General features: G+C 45.7%; 1 protein-coding gene across 1 annotated transcript; it reads left to right on the top strand.

Annotated features, from left to right (window-relative positions):
• The first annotated feature begins 2,117 nt into the window (after window positions 1–2,117).
• On the top strand, window positions 2,118–17,272 carry LOC149451962 (uncharacterized). Its single transcript, XM_089689915.1, has 4 exons — window positions 2,118–2,543; window positions 6,786–6,912; window positions 8,371–8,444; window positions 13,965–17,272. Exons 1-4 carry the CDS (start codon window positions 2,225–2,227, stop codon window positions 14,369–14,371), a joined length of 927 nt encoding a protein of 308 aa, XP_089546041.1. The 5' UTR covers window positions 2,118–2,224; the 3' UTR covers window positions 14,372–17,272.
• Window positions 17,273–18,285: the final 1,013 nt, after the last annotated feature.

Here is an 18,285-nt window from a genome sequence, read left to right as displayed (position 1 = left end):
ACGGCCTCCCATTGCTGCTGCCAGGAGGCAGCAGGGTCGCAGCTTTGTCAGTGGAGGCAAACGGCCACGGAGTAGAGCAGCAGCTCCACTGCAGCCTACCACCACAGCCAGTAGTGGTGCCGGTGTGCACGGAGGAAGTAGCAGTCAGCCAGTGAGGAGTAGCGGGTGCAAAGTTTCCTACTCTGCGGTGTGGCAAGTTTTCGTCAAGCCGCCCGAGGAAGTAAACGTAGCCTAATGTCGACTATGTGGCCAGAAAGTCAAGCGTGGCCAGGGGGCCCATGTTGGGACTACAGCGTTGCATCAGCATATGCAGCGTCGCCATTCAGTGGCCTGGGAAAAACGTGATAAAGATACGGCGGTTCTGCCTGCCCCAGCCCAGAGTTCCATTTTGTCATAGGGTGCTGGCAGATTACGGGCCTCCCATAGGTGCCGCCAGGCCCCAAATCGGCCATGGGCCCCCGTACCGCCTGGTCACGCTGCTGCTGGGCCCACAGTGTGACCTGGGTCCCTGTACGGCCTCCCATTGCTTACACTCTGCCATGTGCCACTTTCAGGTCTCCTCACACTCCTGTGCTTTTCCATTTTGACATAGGTTGCTGGCAGATTCCAGGCCTTCCATAGGTTCTGCCAGGCCCCATATCGGCCATGGGCCCCCGTACCTCCTGGTCACGCTGCTGCTGGGCCCACAGTGTGACCTGGGTCCCTGTACGGCCTCCCATTGCTCCCACTCTGCCATGTGCCACTTTGAGGTCTCCTTACACTACTGTGCTTGTCCATTTTGACATAGGTTGCTGGCAGATTCCAGGCCTTCCATAGGTTCCGCCAGGCCCCATATCGGCCATGGGCCCCCGTACCTCCTGGTCACGCTGCTGCTGGTCCCACAGTGTGACCTGGGTCCCTGTACGGCCTCCCATTGCTTACACTCTGCCATGTGCCACTTTGAGGTCTCCTCACACTGCTGGTGTGTTGAATTTTTTGACATAGGGTGCTGGCAGATTACGGGCCTCCCATTGCTGCTGCCAGGCACGTAATCTGCCATGGGCCCCCGTACCAACTCCTCATGCTGTGACGTTGCAACAAGGTGTAATTCAACCCTACATATGTTAGACCGCCTTTACGAACAGTGAAAGGCCATCACAGATTTCCTGATGTTAAAAGCGGATAAAGGTACTCCCTGTGTAACTTAGATGTCAGCCATTGTCAGCTCATGCGTGACACCTGTGCTTGCTCAGGCCCTTTGAGGAGGCCACGCTATTCGTGAGTCGGCAGGACTATGGGATGAACGAGGTCAAATCGGCCATGGGCCCCCATACCGCCTGTTCACGCTGATGCTGGTCCCACAGTGTGACCTGGGTCCCTGTACCGCCTCCCATTGCTCCCACTCTGCCATGTGCCACTTTGAGGTCTCCTCACACTCCTGCGGTTTTCCATTTTGTCATAGGTTGCTGGCAGATTACAGGCCTTCCATAGGTGCCACCAGGCCCCAAATCGGCCATGGGCCCCCGTACCGCCTGGTCACGCTGCTGCTGGGCCCACAGTGTGACCTGGGTCCCTGTACGGCCTCCCATTGCTCCCACTCTGCCATGTGCCACTTTCAGGTCTCCTCACACTCCTGCTGGTTTCCATTTTGTCATAGGTTGCTGTATGGCCTCCCATTGCTGCTGGCTCCACCGCCACACTGTGGCTCCAAACACTGGTTTTGGCCCCGTGACTGGCCAAATGAGTGTAGTGTGCGGTGATTCTAAGATCGACGGCACTCATCTGCATGTCATACTGACTGACAGTATTTTTTCTCTTCCCCAGCAGACTCCAAGGGCATTTAAATTAAAGGTACAGTGTTCTGCACTAATATTAAGTCTCTCTGAAGCCTAGAAACACCCTTTTTTAAGTTAAATTCACAGCGAATTTATTCGACTCGAATCGAATATTGTCCACGAATTCGCCGAATCAGTCGAATCGAATTTTTCATTTCTTCGCTCATCTCTAAAACTAACCCTAAGGAAAAAATTTTGAAATTCTTTGAGTATTTAATTAAATTTTTAGCTATTAAAGTTGTTTGCTGTAAGCTAAATGTATCATCTTTACGGCAACTCCCTCTTTTTCACAAATGAAAGTAAAATTTGCTGCTACGGCGAACAGCTAACACAGACAATAGCAAAAAACTGAGAAAGATAGGAGGAAAAAGCAAAAAATAATACAGAAATACTAAAAAGAATCTTCAAAAATGGACATTAAAGAGCTAACGGCCAACATCATGAACTTCAGCCTCAATAACGGAGATCTGGACAGTCAGGGTTACGCTCGAGTCCTCATACAGCTGTTTGGCTACACTGGCCATGGAAAATCTTCCTTCATTAACTCTTGTAAGTATGTCCTAGAAAACCGTAAGATCTTCAAGGAATACGCCAAGGCCCGAGAAACCGACCACGGATTGACCATGATAAGAAATGAATATGAGCTTACCAGATTAATCACCATCGTAGACAACAGAGGCTGCAACAAAATGAGTGATTTTGAAAGAGCTGAAGTGTATGCCCAGCTTGGTGAGTAAAATTCGGGGAGCCCCAAAGGCTATGGGACTGGCGGGCTAGCCAAAATGTATAAAATGTTAAATTACTCGTGGCCGAAAATAAATCCAGATGTGTCCCTTAGCTTGGTAACAGGTTGTTGGTCACTCCTTAGCCCTTAGACCCTTGTATGACTTCTGTAGTCTTGGTTGTAGTAAAGATATCTCTGCTCACTACAGATATGGCCTCCTGAATGTGGAACCTAACCCACTGACATAATTGTTTCCAAAAAAAGTTACATTCAAGGCTTTCCATGCATAATACCAGTTGGAACAGAACTCAAGTCATCACATGTCTGGTGTCATAACTGATCACATGGGCAACACCATGGCAACTACAGGTCAAACGGAGGCTAAGATGACAACTTCCTTGGCTTTAAAGCAACGCGTCTCCTGACCTTTTCAAGGGCCAGTTTTATGTCTTTAGGGGGAGCCAGACAGTTGTGGCAGTGGGAGGAATAGTGTCCCATTTCTGGTATCAGTGGAAGAAATGGCGCTCCAACATTGGTGTCAGGGAGAGTAATGGTGCTCCATCAGTGGTGTCAGTGGGAGGAATGGTGCCCTATCATTGGTGTCAGTGGTAAAAATGGTGCTCCATGGTGTCAGTAGGAGGAATGGAGCTCTATCATTGCTGTCAGTGAGAGGAATGGTGCTCCATCATTGGTGTCAGTGGGAAAAATGGTGCTCTATCATTGGTGTCAGTGGGAGAAATGGTGCCCTATCAATGGTGTTAGAGGGAGGAATGGTGCCCTATTATTGGTGTCAGTAGGAGGAATGGTGCCCTATTATTGGTGTCAGTAGCAGGAATGGTGCTCCATCATTGGTGTCAGTGGGAAAAATGGTGCCCTATCATTGGTGTCAGTGGGAGGAATAGTGCCCCATTGCTGGTATCAGTCGTAGAAATGGTGCTCCATCTTTGGTAACAGGGGGAGGAATGGTGCTTCATCATTGGTGTCAGTGGGAGGAATGGTGCTCCACCATTGCTGCCAGGAGGAGGAACGGTGCCCTATCAATGCTGTCAGTGGGAGTAATGGTGCTCCATTATTAGTGTCAGTGGGAGGAATGGTGCCTTATCAGTGGGAGATATAGTGCCCTATCATTGGTGTCAGTGGGAGGAATGGTGCCTTATCAGTGGGAGATATAGTGCCCTATCATTGGTGTCAGTGGGAGGAATAGTGCCCCATCATTGGTATCAGTGGGAGATATGGTGCCCTATCATTGGTGTCAGTGGGAGGAATGGTGCTCCCTCATTGGTGTCAGTGGGAGAAATAGTGCCCTATCATTGGTGTCAATGGGAGGAATGGTGTTCCATCATTAGTGTCAATGGGAGAAATGGTGCTCCATCATTGGTGTCAGTGGGGGAAATATTGTCTCAAGGGCCGGATAAAGGCAAGTAAAGGGCTGCATCTGCCCCCCCGGGGAATTTCTTGAGACCTTTGATGTAAAGGATAGGAGGGTTTACTTCCACTTGATATCTGAGTCTGGAACAGAGGGATCGGGCCATATTGGAGAACACAGTGCTTTGGGCGCTACACACTCCCTAAAGGAACAATTACTGATTAGTTTGAAGGAGCATATGAGTATCAGACATGTTATGTGCACTCCAGAGCTGGGAGGCAGCATCCTAAGAATTAGCCAGCTGACAGAACAGCAACTGTCAGATCTCAGCTGTAGTTTGCATCCCCAGAGTCATCCTGAAAGCAACTTCGGTTCATTACCCTATAATTTAAGAAATGTATCAATAAACAATGCAGTGAGATTAACTCTAAAAGATCAAAATAGTTAATAGGTTTTATATTATTGGAAAAATGATGTTGTGACGGGAGTGACTTTGGGTGGGGGGCCGATGGAACACAGCCCCCTTTGGAGAGGTGGGGAGACCCCTATCTTATCTCCCCAAGTCCCTCTTATGTGTAAGGCACCCTGTGCCTGTTAGGGGTACAGGGTGACCTGTCCTGATATTGTGTAGACATGTATAGGCTGGGTGTGGGGGTTGTTCATTGTTCACTTCCATGTGATTGTTCCATTGTTCTATTGTGTGTCTTGCTGGCCAGCAAACTATTATAAGATGTATGTGTTCCTGTATTGTCTGCTGCCATGTGGTGTATCCCATTGTTCTATTGTGTGTCTTGGTTTGGTGGGGGGTGTTTCTGGCAGCCCTTCCCCCTGATGGGACGGCCTGCTGATGTGTTTCCTGTTACTGGTTGTATTTCCCCGCCCTGTGTATATATATTGTGTTTGTGTTAAAATAAAGCAGTTCTACTTACTGTATTAAGAAGTCTGGTGCTGTCTATTTCCTGTATGGTCAGCGGTGGTGTCCGGGGATCTGTGTTCGGACAGGGAAGCGGGAGTCTAATGGAAATACCCTACTGCAGCCGGGGTCTGGTTCTGTTACAGACGTGTTCTGCATAGACTGACACCCCCTTATCCTTTGTAAAGACCATGAATTATATACATTCAGATGTCAGAAATACAATCTTGTGAAAACAAAAAGTAATTTGTAGCACCGCACATCCAAGACTCACCGGCCAGGACCGCGCCCAAGACACACGTCTTCCCGGCTGCCCAGTAAAACAGCTTTTGCTGGAGATGAAAACAGCTCTCCCCTCTTCACCCAACTATGGGGAGGATTTACTAAAGACTGTGCACTCTGCAAGTGCAGTTGCTCCAGAGCTTGGTACATGAGGGGAAGCTCTGCTGACTTCCATCATCCAATCAGGTGCAAGCAAAAATCTTTTTTTGTCTTTTCCCTGTGATTGGGTTTTTTTGGCAAAGGGAATCTTCATCCCATTTACTAAGCTCTGGAGATACTGAATTTGCAGAGTGCAAGGTATGATTGCCTTTAGTAAAGCAACCCCAACGTATTTTTCTGGACGTACCTGTTTAACTTGTTCCCTCTGGTGTCACACAAATCCATGACTTTGTGTAATTGGGCTTTCTTCTGGAGCACCGCATCTATGTGCACAGGCATTTCTGGTAATAGTGAGCTCTCTGCATAGAGACTGAGCAGTCATTGGATGGCACAGTGAGTGTCAGAGAGGAAAAAATGTAAAAAATAAAAATCTGTGTGTCAGAGGAATGTAAAGAAAAAAAAAATAGTAGTAATAATAATAATATTATATCTAGATAAGGGCGTGTTCTAGGTTAGTTTCAGGGTAAAGGTCAGGGCCAAAGGTCAGCATTAATGGTTAGAGGTTAATGGTCAGGGTCCATGTTTTCGGTAGAATAAAAAAAAATAAAATATATATATATATATAAAGAAAGGGAGGAGGGGGAGGTGGAGGAGGAGGGGGAAGGGGATAAAAAGATAATAATGTTGAGGGTCTGTGCCCGAATTTGTAGCAACAAGCAACACTCAACTATCATCCACCTACTCTCCTCTTTTTCCAATTTTGGGACGCCCAACATTCCCTCCAGGTCTCCAGGAAGGTCCTTTCCACACTCTGTTGAAGACTAAAGTCTTCCAAGCTCCTCACTTTCTACAATCTGCCACATGGCCCTCTCTGGAAGACTTGATGTTGCCGACGGGGCGATTTGGCCTGGACCTCTGGAGATCACCACAGCTTAAACACTTTCTGGAATCTCTCCCTCCATCCACCTGTTTTCATAGGCGACTGACTCCTTTTGAAAAGTTCTGTAATGATGAGGACCCTCTTCCTCACACCCTTTCTCAGATGTATGTCCTTCTCCTCTCGTCTCCTCCGGGTTTCAAACCTGCACATTTACAGAAATGGGGGAGAGAGTTGAATAGAACTTTCTCCCCAAACCAACTGCATCGTATTATCTGCTTCACTTCAATTCTTCTATATGAACACAATTTCAGGAAAACTTCAAAATTTTGACCAGGTGGTACCACATGCCTGTGGTGCTTTGTAAATATTTCCCAACCATCATGCATTGTTGTGGGAGATGTCAGGAGGATCGGGGGACCATGCTCCATATATTTAGGTCCTGCTCTAAACTTAAACCTTTTTGGTTGGAAGTCCGCAGGATCTCACTGAAGTTTGTTGAATATACCCTCCCAGAGGATCCAGCTTTCTATTCTCTACACGTTACGACTGTACCTATCAAATCCTATAAGAAATCCATTTTACGACACCTCCTTAATGCCCCTGAAGCACATTGGCCGTACATGCAACTTTCATTTGAGCTATTTAAATGGAATAAATATTTTTGCTCTCCAACTTTCCTGCGTGACGCATTCTTTTATCAATTCCAGGAAACCTCATCCCCATCGGGCAGAGAGTTGAATGGAAAAACAACTACAGTGCTATGATGGGGGCCGTCGAAAATTCAGAATTGGATCCGAATTTCACAGACTTGATTGTCCCCATCTTTGTGTACAGGTAAGGGAGTCTTGTGTTGGGCGATGCATCCTTGGAGCACTTTGGTTGTCAGGAACTGGGTGAGGGGCTGATCTGATGATATGTTTGTTGGTGACATGTTCAGAACTGGAGGTGACCATGGGGGTTTAACCATTTGTGTGCGGACCATACAGGCACAGCGACACCCCCACCCATCTGCTCTCGCTGTGGTTGTACACAGCAGAAGTTTGTCAGTAATGGTTCATGACCGGGACCTGCTGATGGGCTGTGTCCAATCACAGCCCAGGGCCCTGTGTTGACAAACCACACAGGGCTCTTTATAGAGGTATCAATTTCCCTGTTTCTTTTCCCTGCAAAGCAGGGATAAGAAAATAAAAATATATTTTGTAAAAAGCAGCAGACATGACACAGAATAACACTTGTTAGGCACACAGTTAACCTTTTGATTGCCCTAGATTCCATCCACTTCCCAGCCAGTGTCATTAGTACAGTGACAGTGTATGGTATTAGTACTGATCACTGTATTAGTGCCACTAGTGATGTCAGTGGCAGTTAGTCAGTTCCCGCCAAGTGTCATTTAGTGTCAGATTGCCCTCTGCACTATCACAGTCCCACTATAATTCACTGATCACCGTCATAACTAGTATAAAAAAAATCCAGTATATATCCCATAGTTTGTAGGCACTATAACACTTATCGGTGTTTTTTTTTTTACTAAAGACGTAGCAAAATACATTTTTCCCTAAATTTATGAAGCTTTTTTATTTTTATTATTATTATTATTATTATTATTATTGGATATGTTTTATAGCAGAAAATAAAAAATAATGTTTTTCCAAAATGTTTTCGTTTACATAATATAAATAAAAATAATAAAAAAACAGTGATGATCAAATACCACCAAAAGAAAGCTCTGTTTGTGTGGAAACAAAATTATATAAATTTCATTTGGATACAATGTTTGATGACCATGCAATTGTCAGTTAAAGTAGCACAGTGCTGAATTGCAAAAAATGGCCTGGTCATGAAGAGGGTAAAATCTTCCAGAGCTGAAGTGGGAGAGAAAATGTTTTGATTTGGGGGGGGGGGGAGGGCAGTATTATTATTATTTTTCTTTTTTAAACAATACAATACAAACATGACAGCATACAGTTTGTTAGTATAGTCTGAGAAGCAGGTAGCAGGGAAGTATTATTTCATCGCTGTAAAATGATGGTTCCCTAATTTGTCCCGGTGATTGCACTAACAAGGCCACTTCCTATCAAAGGTAGATAATCCCGGAGTGTCTCACTTTTCACTGTGCATGATATAATAGGTCTCTTAAGCAAAAAAAAAAAAAAAAAAATTAAAAAAAAAACATACAAAATATTTAATTTCATTAAAAGTAAATATACAATAATTGTGTGATGTAGATAGGCATGAAAGGGTCTTCTTATCCATTTACATTGATGTCCATGGTGTTCTTCTACTCCTCTCCAGTGCCAGACAACACATGTCAGCTGGAGAACTGCAAGACGTGAAACATTTTTTGGAAAACTGCATAAAAATGACAGGTAACTTTTTTTCTGTGTGAATACTTATTTTGGTGACACGGTTCTATTACCCTTTCCCTTTAATTGCCATCCATTCTACTAACCTTGCTGCCAGCACTTTGGCCAGCATGTGATTGGCCACGTTACCTGTCAGTCAGACACCAGGGGCGGGATTACTGCAGACAGCTGTGGTAAAGGAAGAAAATACTGCATGTGACGCTCTAGAGGGGAAGCAACAGACATATGCGCCTTAGGCTGCAAAGTAAAGGAGTCGCAGCAAATTTTCACCAAATATATTAAATATTAATATTAAAAAAATTTAAAAATGGCAAAGCCATTCGTCCCTTGAAACTGCATGTACATTCTTCCGGTGTGAATGGTGGTGGTGGACGGGAGGGGGGGCAAAAACAAATGTCATTAGGCTATGTTCCCTCCAGGTCAAATGTTTTTCATTCATAATAATAAAGTGAATCAGAGAAATAGCACATTATGGTCACTAGATGGAGCTGATGGAAATAGGAAATGTTTATTTATATTTATTTATTTATTTATCTAGTTTATATAGCGCCAAAGGGTTTGCTCAGCGCTGTACAATAGAGGGGGGGACAATACATGAAACAGTACAGTAACATCAAACAGCACACAAGGGGTAAGTGGGCCCTACTCTTTCGAGCTTACAATCTAGGAGGGAGGGGGTAGAGGCACAGGAGGAAGTGGCTGTGGGGGATGGAGTGGTAGGAGGAGGGAAGGGCAGTGGCTGTTAGGTCAGGGTGGGGTAGGCTTCCCTGAAGAGGTGGGTTTCAGGGAGCGCCTGAAGGTGAGGAGGGAAGGTGACAGTCTGGTGGATTGGGGTAGTGAGTTCCAGAGGATGGGGGAGGACCTGGAGAAGTCTTGCAGTCGTGCGTGGGAGGAGGAGACCAGGGAGCAAGATAGAAGGAGGTCCTGTGAGGAGCGAAGGGTACGGGTAGGGTGGTACCTGGGAATCAGATCGGTGAGGTAGTCAGGGGCAGTGTTGTGAATGGCCTTATAGGTCAGGGTGAGCAATTTGAATTTAAAGCGTTGGGCAATGGGGAGACAGTGGAGGGAGAGGCAGAGGGGGGTGGCAGAGGTGGAGCGGCTGGTGAGGTGGATGAGTCTGGCAGCTGAGTTCAGGATGGTCTGAAGCGGGGAGAGTTTGCACTGGGGTAGGCCGGTGAGGAGGGAGTTGCAGTAGTCAAGGCGTGAGATAATCAGGGAGTGTACGAGTAGTTTAGTAGTGTCTGGGGTAAGGAAGGAGCGTATCTTGGCGATGTTCCGGAGGTGGAGCCTGCATGTGTTTGTCAGTGATTTGATATGAGGTTGAAAGGAAAGGTTTGAGTCCAGAATGACGCCAAGGACCTTGGCTTGCTGGGCGGGATTGATGGTGGTGGTGTTGGAAAGGATGGGGGGGGGGTGCGGGCTGGGGGGAAGACGAGAAGCTCGGTTTTGGAGAGGTTGAGCTTCAGGAAATGGAGCGACATCCAGTCAGAGATGTCGTTTAGGAGGTGAGTGATGCGGGCGGAGAATGTGGGGGTGAGGTGGGGGGTGGAGAGGTACATTTGAGTATCATCAGCGTAGAGGTGGTAATTGAAGCCGTGGGAGTGTATGAGTTTGCCAAGGGAGGAGGTGTAGATGGAGAAGAGAATGGGTCCAAGGACAGAGCCCTGGGGGACCCCAACAGAGAGGGGGAGGGAAGAGGAGGTGGCATTGTTGTAGCAAACGCTGAAGGAGCATTGGGATAGATAGGACGAGAACCAAGAGAGAGCGGTGTCTCTGATGCCAAGGGAGAGTAGTTTATTAAGGAGGAGGGGGTGGTCGACTGTGTCAAAGGCCGCGGAGAGGTCTAGGAGAAGGAGGACAGAATAGTCGCCTTTGGCTTTGGCGGTTAGTAGATCGTTGGTGATTTTGAGGAGGGCAGTTTCGGTGGAGTGTAGGGGACGGAAGCCGGACTGTAGTGGGTCAAGGAGGTTGCTGTCAGTTAGGTGGGCGCTTAGGCGATCGAACACCAAGCGCTCAAGGAGCTTGGAAGTGAGTGGCAGCAGGGAAATTGGTCTGAGGTTGTTGAGGTCAGTGGGGTCCAGGGAGGGCTTTTTGAGTATGGGGGTGATGTGCGCATGTTTTAGCGGGGAGGGGAAGACGCCAGTAGAGAGATAATTATATTTATAATTATTTATGTCTTTATTTTATTTGTATTTATATACAGTATTTATCTTCAATGATTATCAGCTCCATCTAGGCCTGAAGATTATTAAACTCCTCAAACATTACAGATTTTCTTAAAGCAGATGCCCTGGAGAAAGAAATGGTGGTAGTTTCATTCTTTATTTTTTTTCACACAATAGCACATATGTTTATCAAATGCACATTTTTAGTAAAATAACACATTTCAGTTAATTTTAGTGCACATAAACACATTATAGTACCCAATTTTCGGGTAAATATAAAGGATGGGGTTGTGAAGAGTAAATATATAACCAGCATGTCAAGCCTTGAAATCCTGCATGGCTGTGAAATGTTGATAACTGCAGTACCCACAATTGTCCATAGGTGGCGCTGTACGGGATATAAGTGTAGAGGTAACCATGAACAATGACCCCGGAATTATTGTTCTCATTCTATTGTTCACAGTGATGTGTAATGTGTAATGCAATAGTCGTTTTCATATGTAAGCATGCCCTGTCACATGTGTTATGTTCCTATGTGCATGTACACGGCTCAAAATAAAATAAAAGGAAGACTTTGTAATCCGAGTCTAGCATCAAGTCAGTGACACTCCTGGGATATGGATCTGGTCAGGTAAGTAGCAGAGGGGGTTGTTCATCAGTTTCAGCTGCTTTGGTGTTAATGAAATGAACAAGAGGTGCACTAGATGGGCAACAATGAGACAACCCCCAAAACAGGAATGGTTTTACAGGTGGAGTCCACTCACATGTTTTCCCTTCTCATCTTTTCTTTTTTTCACTAGTTTTGCATTTGGTTAGGGTCGGTGTCACTACTGGTAGCATGAGGCCATACCTGGACCCTACAGAGGTTGCACAGGCAGTCCAACTCCTCCAGGATGGCACATCAATACGTACCATTGCCAGAAGGTTTGCTGTGTCTCCCAGCACAGTCTCAAGAGCATGGAGGAGATTCCAGGAGACAGGCAGTTCCTCTAGGAGAGCTGGACAGGGCTGTAGAAGGTCCTTAACCCATCAGCAGGACCGGTATCTGCTCCATTGTGCAAGGAGGAACAGGATGAGCACTGCCAGAGCCCTACAAAATGACCTCCAGCAGGCCACTGGTGGGAATGTCTCTGACCAAACAATCAGAAACAGACTTCATGAGGGTGGCCTGAGGGTCTGACGTCCTCTAGTGGGCCCTGTGCTCACTGCCCGGCACCATAGAGCTCAATTGGCATTTACCATTGACCACCAGAATGGGCAGGTCCACCACTGGCACCCTGTGCTTTTCACAGATGAGAGCAGGTTCACCCTGAGCACATGTGACAGACGTGAAAGGGTCTGGAGAAGCCATGGAGAATGTTCTGCTGCCTGTAACATGGTTCAGCATGACTGTTTTGGTGGTGGGTCAGTGATGGTCTGGGGAGGCATATCCATGGAGGGACACACAGACCTCTACAGGCTAGACAATGGCACCCTGACTGCCATTAGGTATGGGGATGAGATCCTTGGACCCACTGTCAGACCCTATGCTGGTGCAGTGAGTCCTGGGTTCCTCCTGGTGCACAGCAATGCCCGTCCTCTTCATCTCATTAGGAGTATGCCCCGACATTGTCAGGCATGCATACAAGCACATGGGGGCCATACAAACTACTGAGGACCATTCGGAGTTGCTGCAATGACATTTCAGCAAAATGGACTCGCCTGCTGCACCATTTTTTCACTTTGATTTTCGGGGTGTCTTTGAATTCAGTCCTCTGTAGGTCGATCATTTTCATTTCCAACAATCGATGGGGCGTCCTTACATTCCTAACACATTACCCTGTCCATGTCAGTATAGAGATCCAGCAGGAGAGTTTTCCCCATTGAGGTTTTATATGTTTTCAAAGTGTTCCTTTAATTTTTTTGAGTAGTGTATGTCAGGACTAGAGACTTTTTTTTTTTTGGTATTTCATATTTTGTATGTTACTTTACTTTTTTAACCTTTTTTACAATTAACCTTATTTCTAACACATAGGGGGCTAAAAGATGTTTGCTTGATGTATAATTATCTTTATTGATAAATCAGGGGTTTGTTAGACCCCTGATGTCTCCCCTGCCCTGCACTGAAGCTAATAGAGCACAGACCGTGCTTCATTAGCTTCTTCCCCAGACACAGCAGCCAGGCGAAATGACAGCTGAAACCGGAAGTGATATGTGTCACTTAAGTGTTCATTCAGCAGAACCAAGACCAGAGAAAAGCTGTTCAATGGTCTCCCTTCCTTTCACCAGACGACACCCACCAAGAATGCTTGTCCTAGCTCTGCAGGTGGGACAGCAAAGCCCAGGATACATAGTAGGGGCAGTCAGGAGGGGGTAGTACCTTCACAGAGTATAGCAGCTGGGAATGTGTTTACCCACTTAACGCCTGGGCAATTTTGACATTTTTCAAACATGTTAAATTTAACATTTTTTTTTTTACAAAAATACTTAGAACCCCAAGAATTTTAAAATATTTTCAAAGCAGGGGCCCTGGAGAAAAATGGTCATAAGATGTTTGTGCAGCTGTTTATCAAGCACAAATTTTCAGGAAAAGATACGGGGTGTAAGAGTGCTCACACTGTTCTTTCCTGTCAGCCTGGTGGGTTGGTGGTTGCCTTCAGGCCTTACACTGGGCTGGCTCCTTCCCCGCTGGCCAGGATGTCCTCCCTGGGAGACGGTGGTACATTGGAGGTCCTCTTTTGTAAAATCCTGCCCATGGGTAGGTCCCCTTCCTGGGGCCTCCTCCCAGGCTCCATCTCATCACTCCACCTTCCACCCGACATTTACTGACATCCTCCCCAGGCTCTGTCCTACTTAACGGTTGCCTTGGTCACCATGCCCAGCCTCCTGCCAGGTGATTGGCCAAGGTCCTTCAGGTATGCAGATCTGAGCCCCCTCCCTTCCTCCGTTCCTCAGGTTCCAGGGCTCCAGAAACTCTGACCTGTCAGAGCCTCCCAGGCTGTCCTGGGTAACCTCACTACCTCAATCCCCAGGCTGACTCATCCCCAGGCTGCTACCCAACCTCTATCTAACAAAAACTACCTATATAACCTGGAGGGCATTACACATTCATTGTCTACTGGCCACCATTTATAAATGGCACTGGTATTTTCCTGATTCTCTCTATGATGTTTGGATGAGGAGTATATGAACTTCAAAGAAAATAGCCTAATAACATAAAATTTTTCTGCCATTTGCAAATAACGAATGTACATGCAATTTCACAGGGGGCCCAGTAATACACAACCACCCCTAGGCACAGGCCTGCCCTGCCTAATTATAAATACTCCTTTGGTTACTGAGATTTCTTTGAGATGCTCACTGTGTTCCTTTTTTTCAGGGATCGTTCCGATCATTGTCCTCACCTTCAAAACCGCAGGAGATTACATGGAAACTGAGAAAAAAGTTAGACTCATGGGGGCGGAGACAGTGATCGCCATTGAGAATTACACACGGGAAAGCCACAAAAAAACTCTGAGAAGAACCGCCGACATCCTGATGGTGATAGACAGCGCCTTGAGGAGCGTCAGATTCCGCCTGGAACAGCCAAGAGACCCGAGAAGAGAGCGGATAGAAAGGAAGAGATTTATGTACAACTACATCAATGAGATCCAACTTCATCAGGAGAGAGAAAAGATAGAGAGAGAAAGAGAGAGTGAGCAAAGCGTGAGAGAGCTAATAGAGAGTGTGTCTAGACAGTTTACAGAGTCTAGTACTAAGAAGGAAAGTACATGTGCAATATTGTAACATGCCAGCCTGATGATAACACTATGAGCTGAAGGAATGTTTGAAAATGTTTGTCTTTATATCAAAAACTGTCTACAGATATAAAGTTTAGGGAAATAGGGTTTTTTCACCTGCATCGGCCTTGAAAGTGCCCCAATAAGATTGAATTCCGGGCTCTTATGACTAGAAAAGCTCCATGCCTTCCGGCCTCTTGCACATATCTATTGGCCAGTTAGTCCATCAGAGTCAGAGCCCAATGAAATATGGGGGAAGCTGCTCCAGACATGTCACAGCTTTGTCTACCAGAATGGCCTGGACATTGGCCACGTCTGCAGGATTTTTGAGATGTTTAAATGTGTTTTTGTGGCTTATCAACATATCTGTCTTTAATTGTTAAAATACAATCTACTGAATAACTTAGTCCATCCATGGCTCATTGTGAGTAGCGGGTCAGTGGTGTATCCTCCATGTTTGCAATGTGTGTGTGGCACATGGGCCCTAAGGGGAATGGGGCTGGCAGCTTCTGCATTGCCAGCTCAGAACCTAAGTGCTGTAAAACTCCCCCCTCCCCCAACCTCCCTAACCACAACTGTTGCTGATTGCTGGGACCACAAGGGACCACCAGCATCCTAACAACCAATGACATCGCTTTCTTCTCCCCTCCCCCTCAGCTTTTAGAAGAGGACAGAACTTCCCCCATTCAGACTTGCTCCACCTCCCAGCTCCTGCCCTGCTGCTGATTATTATTAGTATTATTATTATACAGGATTTATATGGCTCCAACAGATAACACAGAACTTCACAACATGAGGGCAGACAGGACAATTACAGCACTATATAATACAGGAGGAATTAGAGGGCCCTGCTCATTGGTGCTTACATTCTAAGAGGGAGGGTCAAGAGATTCAAAAGGTAAAACAGTGGGGATAAGTTGATGGAGAAAATAAAGGGACAGTTGTTGGGGGGGGGGGGGGCAGGATAGGCTTCTCTGAAGAGATGAGTTTTCAAGGATTGCCTAAAAGCAGACAAAGTAGGAGATAGTCAGACAGGTTAGGATAGGGAGTTCTAGAGGATGGGAGAAGCTTGGGAGAAGTCCTGGAGGAAAGCATGGGAGGAGGAGACAAGGGAGCTAGAGAGCAGGAGGATCGAAGAGAATGATTAGGTTGGTATTTAGAGACAAAGTTAGTGATGTAGCTGGGGACAGAGTTGTGGACGGCCCTGTAAGTTGTTGTTTGTAATTTGAATTTAATTCAAATGTAAGCGGGCACATTGATGTAACAGGGTACACTGATGAAGGGAGGGACACATTGATGTAATGGGGGCTCACTAATGAAGAGAGGGGCACACTTATGTAATGGGGGCTCACTGGTGAAGGGAGGGGCACATTGATGTAAAGGGAGCTCATTGATGAAAGGGGGGGGCATGTTGATGTAACAGGAGCTCATTGATGAAGGGAGGGGGCCATTGAAGTAACAGGGTTCTCGCTGATGTAAGAAGGGGCACACTGATGTAATGGGGGCTCATTGGTGAAGGGAGGAGTATAGTGATGTAATGGGGGCTCACTGATGACAGGAGGGGCACATTGATGTTACAGGGGGCTCACTAATGTAAGGAGGGGAACAATGATGTAACGGGGGCTCTCTGATGTAATAAGGGATACACTAATGTAACGGGGGCTCACTATTGAAGGGAGGAGTATAGTGATGTAACAAGGAGCTCACTGATGACAGGAGGGACACATTGATGTTACGGGGGGCTCACTAATGTAAGGAGGGGAACAATGATGTAACAAGGGCTCACTAATAAAAACATGGCGGGAGTTTCCACAAGGCAACACACATGGTAACACACATGGTAACACACATGGTAACACACATGGTAACACATGAATAGGTGCAAATGGGTACAGAGAGTTTCCCTTTTAGAAACACACTAAACTGCAGCTTGTAGATGTGAACCCGCCCCAACAGAAAGAATTGGATTTCTACTTAAATTGCATTTTCATGCAGCAAAACACATGAGTTTCTATGTATGTAAATGGACAAGGCTGAATGGGCTAGAAGGTGGCTGTATCTCCTCCTGACTGCCTGCAAACCTCTGAAAAGTGATCCACCCCAGATCACATTTGGAAGAGGGGGTTTGGTTACCATGTTTGCCCAATGTGAAAGAGGCCTAAGGCAATGCTCCTGTGTTGCAGGATGTCTCCATGCATGGCAAAGCTTGGTAGTGTCTTCCAATTCCTTACATGTTTTGGGTGCATTGGCAGCCCAATATTTTCAATAGGTTAATGTGCAATTGATGCACCGCAAAATATAAATGGGCCCTCTAACACGGAATTTTTGGCCCCAGCAAATTTTTATTATCCAAAAATATGATGGGAGGATTTTAAAACATTATCTGCCCTGATACATTTCATGGTGATTACATGAAGGTGACTACGTTCCCTGTGTGGCTGTAAATATTTTGGGTATGTCCCTAGAGGTTATGGAATAGCTAAGGCAATGCATTTGATTTTTATGATTTCTGACTATTGATCTGCTTTAAGCCCAGGTGTAAAATCTAATAGCTGGATAGTTACACAGCAATATAATATGAAGAGCTCAGCTGTATACTGCAATTGGAAGATGTCTATTTACTGTAGTTGTAGATAGTGTTCCACCGATGGTCCCTCTTCTGGGTTTAGAGGGCTCCTTAACCCCTTCCATACCGGGCACTGTCACCCCCTTCCTGCCCAGGACAATGTTCAGGTTTCAGCGCTCTCACACTTTCAATGACAATTGCAGCATTGTACCCAACTACATTTGTATCATTTTGTTCCCACAACTAGAGCTTTCTTTTGGTGGTATTTTTTTCTTTCAAAGTTTTTCTTTGTTTCTGTTATAACAAATTGCAAATAAATAATTCTTCACACATTTAGGCCAAGATGTATTCTGCTGCATTTCTTTGGTGAAAATAACCCAAATCAGTATTTATTATTCAGTCTGTAGGAAAGTTATAGAGTTCACAAACTATGGGATATATCTAAAAATTGATCAATCCTGAAGTACTAAGATTATAATTGGGGGTCCTCCTGCGCTGCTATACATGTCTATACGGGAGCAGCTCTCATCCAAACATCCCCTCAGGATGGATATAAACAATATTGACACTATGATGCAGCGCTACATATACAGCTGGCTGGTGGATATACCCACCCTATATATTGGATAATAGTAACATATAAACCATACAATACAATTTTCTATATATGGTGTTAGATCTAATCGGATCTGATTCGGTGATACACAAGTGAAAATCAGTGCAGAGTAAGAGGTTCTATAGAACCTATATAGGTGGTATAAATTTCCTTCCCGTCTAGGGATTGATTATAGCAGAAATGAACGTGATTACAACCACAATGAATCCCTATACAGGGATAAAAACTACCTCATAGGTGATACGTACTATGACCCGTATTAAAACAAACTACAATAACACATAAAAGTCCATATGAAACTATCAAATTACTGCATGGTCACTCCAGCCATGCGTTTTCATGCGTGCTCCTGTGTTTGGTGAGAAAGTGAAGTGAGAATCCTACACTGCAGGTCGCATATGACCCGTATTAAAACAAACCACAATATCATGTAAAAGTCCATATGAAACTTTTAAAACTGCTGCATGGTCACTCCAGCCATGCGTTTTCATGCGTGCTCCTGTGCTTGGTGAGAAAGTGAAGTGAGAATCCTACACTGCAGGCATGCACGCTTACCTTCCCACTGCACCCGCTAAAGCCTTTTGGATCACCCTGGATCCTGCTCGCAATCTCCGGGTGGGACAGGCTCCACAGCCCCTGCTGGTCTCTCCTTCACTCCCTCTTATACCTCCATCCACAGGCGTCAGTATGTAAACTCATTAAAGCTCATCATATGGGGCCATAAAAAGAAAGACTCCAT

This window comes from Staurois parvus, unplaced genomic scaffold (genome assembly GCF_062004578.1).
Source record: "Staurois parvus isolate SC_StPar_1 unplaced genomic scaffold, SC_StPar_1.0 ptg000503l, whole genome shotgun sequence".
Lineage (NCBI taxonomy): Eukaryota > Metazoa > Chordata > Amphibia > Anura > Ranidae > Staurois > Staurois parvus.
The sequence above is the reverse complement of the archived record's forward strand: the minus strand, read 5'-3'. Positions and strand labels throughout refer to the sequence as shown.